Genomic DNA, 8,271 nt, shown 5'->3' with positions numbered 1-8,271 from the left:
AAACTCGAAAATCTCTCGACTGCTCTTGAGAAATTTTGGGACAAAAATGAGGTTTTTGAACTCAGAGTATTTGGAAGAACTTCTGGAGATGGAGAGGGAGAGAGAATTGTTGAAAAGACAAGTGAGTTTTCTAAATGATTGATTGTAAAAGTGAGAGAGAATGAGTATTTATAATAAAAATAAATTACACTAGTGGTTCAAAAAATTTTACAAATATTTTAATATGGTACAAAATTTTTTTTTGTTACTAGATGGTACAAAATGTTTCAAAGTTGTTTCAGTATAGTACAAACCATCATCTCGCCATTGATACCTTTAAGTCGACGCTGATTGTGCAAAATCGGTTTTTGTGAGATGTTACATGATGGTGCAAAATGTTTTGAAATTGTAACTTAATAGTACAAAATGTCTTACGTAAGTTACATGATGGTGCAAAACTTACAGTCTTATAAAGGACGACTTGATGGCGTTAATGGTGAGATGACGATTTGTACTATACTGAAACAATTTTGAAACATTTTGTACCATCAAGTAACAAAAAAAACTTTTTATACCATATTGAAATATTTATAAAATTTTTTGGACCACCAGTGCAATTTATCCATATAATAATGAAACATAACTTTCTATCTTTTTAATAAATAATATTCATTCATAAAATGAATAAACACATCCCTTTAACTAAGGTAGATAACTTTCTACAATTAAGGAAACTTACCTCCAACAATCCAAAAGTCTTGTCTTTCTATAAATAATTATCCAAGACACATTTTGAATCACCAAAATAAATAATTAAAATAAAATAAATCAACAGAGAATACGTGGACATATTTCCCCAAAAGATGTCGCCCTTTCTCTCTCTTTCCTGTCTACGCTAGCAAAGCTACTGCCCCCAACTTCCCCGGACCATCCATTCCCCCACTCATTCTCCATAATTTTTTTATGATATTTTATTTATAATTCCTTTTATTGTTCTTTTTCCAATTAATTTTTTTAAGATCCATTTCAGAATAATAAATTAAAAAGTGCTTGGTTTTATTTGACTCCGCGCTTCAAAGTCTATATCTATATATCTATATCTATGTACATCTATATAGGTTATGCAAGAAATGTTTTAAGGTCCCTTTTAGAAATCATAGGGCGCGTGGAATGAGTTTTATTATCCGCCTCACCTCCTTTTTCTTTCTTTTTCTTTTTCTACTTTTTAAGTATTCAATTTAATGTTTACTTTTTTAATTAACTAGATAATATTTTTTTTATAGTTTCCACCATCTGGTATACAAAGCTCCAACTAATTTAGGTTCGATCAAGGTCGACGCATTAATAATAACACTTTCTTAATCGTTGATCATTTAAGAGGAACATATGTCAACCCGCTTGAGCACACATCATCTCGTATATGTCACGTTAGATTCCATTTGCCATGCTAGCATTGTTATCGCCAAGTTAGCATGGTTATTGTCCTAATAAGCAAAAAACCGTCACATGTTCAACTCCTCCAAAATTTCACTAGATCACATAATATCCACTCTAAAATCTTTAGACACTAACTCCTAACATTTGAAGTTAACTAAATATCTTCTCTTCTAGATTTGGGAGCTACTGGAATGTCAACTTCTCGTGGTCCAAACCAGACCAATAGGTGAGTTTTATGTGTTTAGTTTTAGAGTTGAGTTTTGATTTTAATTGTTTTGTAATGATTGTGTTGTTAAATTATGAAAAAAAGTGTGAAAAAGTATTGAATAGTTAAGGGAAAATAATGATTATGTTGTTGAATTGAAGAAAAATAATTAACAGTTAAGAGAATTTAATATTAAAAATTAAATTAATGGTTAAAAAATTGAAAAAAAAGAAAAAAATAATTATATTGTTAAATTTAAGATAAGTGGATGAGAGTTAAAAAATTTTTTTGAACCAAACTGGCCGAAAATTATAGGAGAAGAAACGAGTGAGGGAGAGAAACATAGCATCGAACAACGACCATCGTTTTCCATGAAGCTTCCACTTCCTTGATCATCATGCGAAACTGATATTAAATTAGAACGATCGTGTGCGTCTTAGTGCAGCCCAGAGAAAATTCAGCAAAAAAAGAAAAAGCAAAAAAAAAAAAAAAAAAAAAAGAAAGAAAGAAAAGCCATCTGGAGTCAAATATAAAACCAAATAGGATGTCAACACTTTCTCTATTTTTTGATAGCCCATCTGGGCTTTATCTATCCAGGAAAAAAGAAAAACTCATCTGGATCATCAGCAATGAGTTCGAGGTTGAATATTTCAGAAGAATTTGAGACCGAGGAGTGTCATGTGTTCTTGAACTTCCGAGGGAAAGATACCCGTAGGGGGTTCATAAACACGCTGTCTGCTTTCTTTCAATTTAAGGAGCGTAACATCAGGGTTTTCCTTGATGAGAAGAAGATCAAAGTGGGGAATGAGATCGCCGAGAGGATTAAGCGAGCCATTACTGACTCGCAGATTTACATTTGCGTCTTCTCTCGCAACTATGCTTCCAGTCCGTGGTGCCTCCGGGAATTAGCTTTCATGTTGGAGTCGAGGAGAAAATCGAACGGCAAAGAGATCTTGCCCATTTTCTACAACGTTAAGGTGGAAGATGTGAAGCTCAAGACTGATTTGTACCGGGACCACCTGAGCGAGCTCAAGAAGGAGTATGGAGAGGAGACGGTGCAGAAATGGGAGAAAGCTCTAAAGGAGATCGCTGCGATTAAGGGATGGGACTCGGCTGATTACGGGTAATGCCTCGATTTCTTGTTTCATCTTTTTCGATCGGATTGTTGGGTTTCTAGTCCTTCGCATGCCTATTTCCTGTTATTTGTTTCATGAAAGGCATCGGTACAGGGAAAGATCTACTGTTGGGAAAACCCTGATGTGGTTGAAATATCCGGCACTTCTAATATTTTATAAAAATAATTCCTTCGATACTTTTCAGAGAAAAGCAGTTTTCCTCTGTCCAAACAATGTAATTAAGAATTGAACATCCTGTCCTGTCACTTATGATGTCCCTTTCCATCGTTACTTTATGACATGAGAATTTCATTGATCACAGCGGCGATGCAGACCTTAGCGAAGTAGTGGTTGGCGAGGTTAGGAGCAGATTGAAGATACAACAAATGAGAGGTCATTTAGTCGGGTTGAAAGAGGCCATAGACAATGTAATTGCCAAGTTAGATATCGAATCAGGTGGGGTAAAGTTTCTTGCAATCCATGGAGTTAGTGGAGTTGGTAAGACATCTCTTGCCAAGTCTGTTTTCCATCAACTCTCTGTCCGCTTTCAAGGCTGCAGCTTCCTTGCAGATATTCAAGAATCATTCGAGCACGGTAATGGTTTTGAAGCCTTGAAGGAGCAATTACTTCGAGATATTCCCGACAGTGACGGGGAGTCCACCTCTATCGAAAAAAGGTTTCGTGACAAAAAGGTTCTCATTGTCCTGGATAATGTGAACAAGAGAGAACAAGTCATGGAATTCGCTAAGAAGTCTCTCCGGTTTGGTCCCGGCAGCAGGATAATTATCACGACGGCGAAGGATCATCCTATCTTACTGATCCAACCAGCTGCTGGAAAAAAATCAACAGAGGGCGCTGCAAAGAAGTTCAAAGAGTTTGACACCTTGGAGATGAAGGAAATGGAGTTTGACCAAGCACTCCGACTTTTCAGCAAATATGCCTTTTGTAAAGACTCACCTCCAGATGACCACCGGAGCTTGTCTGAACAAGCTGTCGAAAGCGTTGGACCACTGATTCCTCTAACAATTGAGATAATCGGTTCTTTTCTTCGTGGCAAAAACGAAGAAGTTTGGAACAGAACTTTTTTAGAGTTGAAAGAGATACATTCACATGCAATTAACCTAAAATTGAAGGTCATTTATGATGCACTCAGCTATCAGGCAAAGCAAATTTTCCTAGATATTGCATGTTTGTTTGTAAACAAGGAGAAAACAAATGCAATGTACACGTGGGAAGCTTGTCATAACAACAGGGAGGGCATTGATGTTCTCACTGGGATGTCAATGGTAAAAATTCTCGATGATGGTAAACTGTGGATGCATGACTATCTCAGAGACCTCGGAAGGGGCATTGTTGATGCAGACCGCTGGAAGAATCCTGGAGTGCTGACTAGATTGTGGAGACATAACGAAGCACTGGAAGTGCTACAGAGATATGAGGTAACCAATCAAAAATCTTTTACCTCTTGAACAATCAAATAGAGACACACGCACTGACACGCGCGAGCACGAGCGTGCACACACATGTATTTACTGTGCTATGGTGTTCATATGTTAAATACATATGCACTAACCGGTTCTATGATGTCTTTATTATTCAAAATTTATCGATGCTGTAGCTTCATATGTTCTCGGATGATGAATGTTTTCTTGTTTGCAGGGAAAACAAAATGTTGAAGCACTTTGCTTATGCTATGATCCTTCTTTACGTGGTCTTACTCTTACACATAAAGAATTTACGAATCTCAAAGTGCTAAGGTTCCTCAAACTTTATTCGGTGAAACTTTCGGGGGACTTGGAGCACCTCCTTCCACGGTTAAGGTGGCTTTCTTGGCATGAGTGCCCTCATGAATTTGAAGCAACCAATCTTCTCTTGAGAAAGTTGGTCATTCTTGATCTTTCTGAGAGTTTAATAATGGATAAGTGGGGAGGATGGAGCTGTCTCCAGGTATGATATTCGATATGTTCAGGAGCCTATCTGTTTAATTGTTCTCTTCATCATGTAATGCCTGCTAATGGCCATGATATCATCTTTTGGCAGGGTGCAATTATCTTGAAAGTTTTGGATCTAACAGGATGCAGACATTTAGAAAGAACACCGAACCTCTCGAAATTCAAGTATTTGGAAAGAATGATTCTTGCAGGTTGCACAAGGTTGGTTGAAATTGACTCTTCTATTGTGGAGATGAAGCGACTTAAGTACTTGAATCTCAGAGGATGCGATTCCCTTATGGAACTGCCTGAGCAAATAGGTTCACTTGAAGCTCTGTCGGAGATCATATTCATGCAAGGGGAATGCAAACCGTTCAACTTGCCAGAATCAATTGGATCTTCGAAATCTATGTCAATCCTTGAAGTTGGAAATGTGGGAATTTCCCAACTTCCACTATCCAAAGGAGGACTAGGAAGACTTGAGCGGTTATCTTTATTCAGGTGCTCAATGATCAAGCAACTCCCTGATTCACTTGGTGGCTTAAGTCAGTTGATTGAGTTGGACGTATCGGAGACGGGAATCATTGCCTTTCCTGCTTCCATTGGAGATCTAAAAGAACTGAAGGTGATAAAAATGAGCCGTTGTCCTATAACGGAATTACCAAGGGCTATTGGGATGGCACAGAATCTCAAAGAGTTGCATGCCGATCATTGTACAGAATTGAGAGGGGAAGTTCCAGCGGAAATTGGGAATCTGTCACATTTGAAAATTCTGGACTTATCGTACACCGGTATCACTACCTTGCCAGAAACAATAAGCCAGCTGTCTGAACTCGAAATACTGCATCTAGAATCATGTCACAATCTGGAAAGACTGCCAAAGCTTCCCCAAGGGCTGACTAGGTTGCATTTTGAGCTTTGGTCACTTTTGGAAGACCCCATTCTTTGTGAACTGGGAAATCTTGTCGATTTGGTGATGTCTGATATCGGACCTGATCTACCAAGTCAAGGACACATTTCCAACTTGGAGTGGATGCAAACACTATCCAAGTTAGAGAATCTGGATCTGAGCGTATCAGATTCGAGCACTTTCTGCTTACCTCAGCTCAAGTCCCTCAATTTATCTTGCAGGGACCTATCCAAAGCTTGCTCGGAACTTCCGTGCACTTTATCAAGGTTGGTTCTTGCACATCTTGAGGTACATTCAAGATTGCCACACTTTGAAAACTTGGAGAACCTTTCGTTTTTAAGTTTTTACAGATGCTCCATAAAGGAGAAAGATGGGCTGGAACTTGGACAATTGAAGTCCCTGTTCCATTTCTCTGCAATTGAATGCCTCTTTCGAATGGGTAAAGGGCTTTGCCTGCCAAAAGATTTGAGAGTTCTGAGCATGAGTGAGTGCGAGTTCTGTGCCGATACATTTCTTGATCTAGCCGGCTTGAAGCATCTTAAGCAGTTGAAGCTTTCAAAGTGCAAAGGACTGATTGAAGTTCGAGGTGTTGGACAACTGGAATCATTGCAGGAACTCATAGTTCGCCATTGTGAGTGCTTGGCAAGGCTAGATGATCTGTCAAATCTGAGGAAGCTAGAAATTGTCAAGATATATGACTGCGAGATGCTGACATATGTTGGGGATCTTGAGAGAATATCAGAATTGGACTTAAAGGAGAAGTTTATATTTTTGAACTGCAGACCAGTGAAAGGTTCATGCGATGAACAAAGCTCATGAGATCCGCGGCTTGGGAAACAGGTTAAAAATATGAGGATTTGACTCGAGGAGTTGAGAAGATCCTAACCGTGGACGACTTCTTAAGACACACAAATTCATCCCTGCTTCTTCAGTAGTTGCTGTCAATCTTGTTGGTCCCTGGTCCATAAATATATAAAAGCTGAAGAACAGGTAAGCCATGCTTCTGATTCATGACTTTCAGTTGTGTGAAAACTGAAGACTTATCTCATAAATAATTCCAAGAAAAATGGTTATTAGGGGCATTCATTGCTTTAGAATGCAGTATTTTTCTGTTCATTTTCTTATTATACCAAAATTAGATATTATGAAGTTGTCTCATAAGATTTTATTAAGTTTGACTAGTAGTTAAAGCATCATACAAGTAAAATCACATATAACTTAACTACAAATCGAGTTTTAACATCAAGATGCAGGCGAGACTTGGAACTAATAACTTTGCTGCAATCATAGGTTATTGATTATGGAGCTAGCGTAACAGAGGAGGTCGATTATTAGCTGTTTCGGTAGAATTATCTTATGCAAATGGATAATTGATAATCTTGACTCACAGTTACTAAACTCGCTTGTCTCACTAATTAACTCGTGTGTTTTGCGGTCTTCCCACAAAGGAATGCCAGGCGTGCTAATACAGGTCTGCGGAGTGGTAAGATGACCGACTTCAAACTAAATATAGTTATAAGCATAAAGGATATCGAAGTTAAAGATACATCAGTCTTGATAAAAATATATACAACTGAAAAATGCCCTCCTGATGTAAATCAGGAAAAATTTGTACTTACTGTTGTCAAATACTCATAGGTACATTGAGAACACTTAAAAAACTACAGAATCTTTGACACTTGCGGTTTCTAGGCAATCATTTTTTTTTATATATGATAATTATAGGCAATTGAAGTTGTTCGGGATGAATCATTGCTCGATTTAAATAAGAAGTCCAACATCAGCTTCTTCTAGCTCATTCATCAGGAAGTGCGTGTAGATCCATCAAACGTCAGAGAATCAGCCAGAAGGCTAGACTTAACTAAAACACGTCGTTTCGTCATTTGTTCTTCGAAGCTTACTCAGAAATAGTAACCCCACAGTTGTCCATTTTGTTCCTCCTGTGTCCCAGTGACCATGAGCGATGCTCTCGTCTTGATTCTGTAAACTTTTACTCCTGATATAAGCACTTTATTTTCAGCTTCTATCATTCTCTGTTATGGTTTCCCCGGTCACGTGGGGTTAATTATAATCTTCAGCCAAGTACTTGGAGGTTGCTTGCCCCATTTGCGTACTTCTGTAGCATGAATGTCTACTTACTATTAAGTTTTCACTTGGAAAACTCCCTACTCCTTCCGAACCTTTGAAACATACATCATCCAAATATATCTCTGCAAATTTTATAATTACTCCCCCTCTGCTAATTGGTCTAACTTTGTAGGCTTATGAGCTTAGCACAATGAAATATAAATCCTCATAACTAATAAAGGAGCACGGCTAATCTCACAAGTATCGAACGTGAAACTTCTTGGTTACTAGACACTTGCGCTGCACCCTCTTTTTATTTTTATTCTTTTGTGTATCAAGATATTTAGAAGCCTAATGGGTCCCGACTAATTCAGTTCGAGTTGGGTTGGTCCACTAAAGGGTGAAACTCTCTCAATGTGAATTTTCTTCATTCACAAGACTCGAACTCTAGAACTTGTTTAAGAAAAATAAGCGCCAAACCGCTTCAATCAATCTATGTTAGTTGCGCCACCCTCTTTTATTTTTTGAAACAGATTTATTCCCCTCACATCTCACTGCATGTTCCCTAATTGTGAGTTACAATTAATTCTCTTGTAGTCAAGTTTATATATGTGTGTATATATATAT

The 8,271-nt window shown here is 37.9% G+C and overlaps 1 protein-coding gene across 5 annotated transcripts; it reads left to right on the top strand.

Moving 5' to 3' along the window:
• Positions 1 to 2,126: 2,126 nt before the first annotated feature.
• Positions 2,127 to 7,606, top strand: LOC116188077 (TMV resistance protein N-like). 5 transcript variants are annotated; one of them, XR_004152186.1, is made up of 6 exons: positions 2,127 to 2,744; positions 3,059 to 4,175; positions 4,396 to 4,683; positions 4,777 to 6,567; positions 7,026 to 7,060; positions 7,303 to 7,606. XR_004152186.1 is itself a non-coding variant. In XM_031517209.1 (5 exons), exons 1-5 carry the CDS (start codon positions 2,251 to 2,253, stop codon positions 6,394 to 6,396), a joined length of 3,405 nt encoding a protein of 1,134 aa, XP_031373069.1. In that variant the 5' UTR covers positions 2,127 to 2,250; the 3' UTR covers positions 6,397 to 6,749. The 5 variants fall into 5 exon arrangements, 3 of the variants coding, with proteins under 3 accessions (XP_031373069.1, XP_031373068.1, XP_031373067.1); XR_004152185.1 differs by lacking the exon at positions 7,026 to 7,060; XM_031517209.1 differs by lacking the exons at positions 7,026 to 7,060; positions 7,303 to 7,606 and having other exon boundaries at positions 3,059 to 3,192; positions 3,307 to 4,175; positions 4,777 to 6,749.
• Positions 7,607 to 8,271: the final 665 nt, after the last annotated feature.

Source organism: Punica granatum, chromosome 8, assembly GCF_007655135.1.
Source record: "Punica granatum isolate Tunisia-2019 chromosome 8, ASM765513v2, whole genome shotgun sequence".
In the NCBI taxonomy this organism is placed as follows: Eukaryota; Viridiplantae; Streptophyta; class Magnoliopsida; order Myrtales; family Lythraceae; genus Punica; species Punica granatum.
Note: the sequence above shows the minus strand (reverse complement) of the source record. Positions and strands in the feature narration are given on the sequence as shown.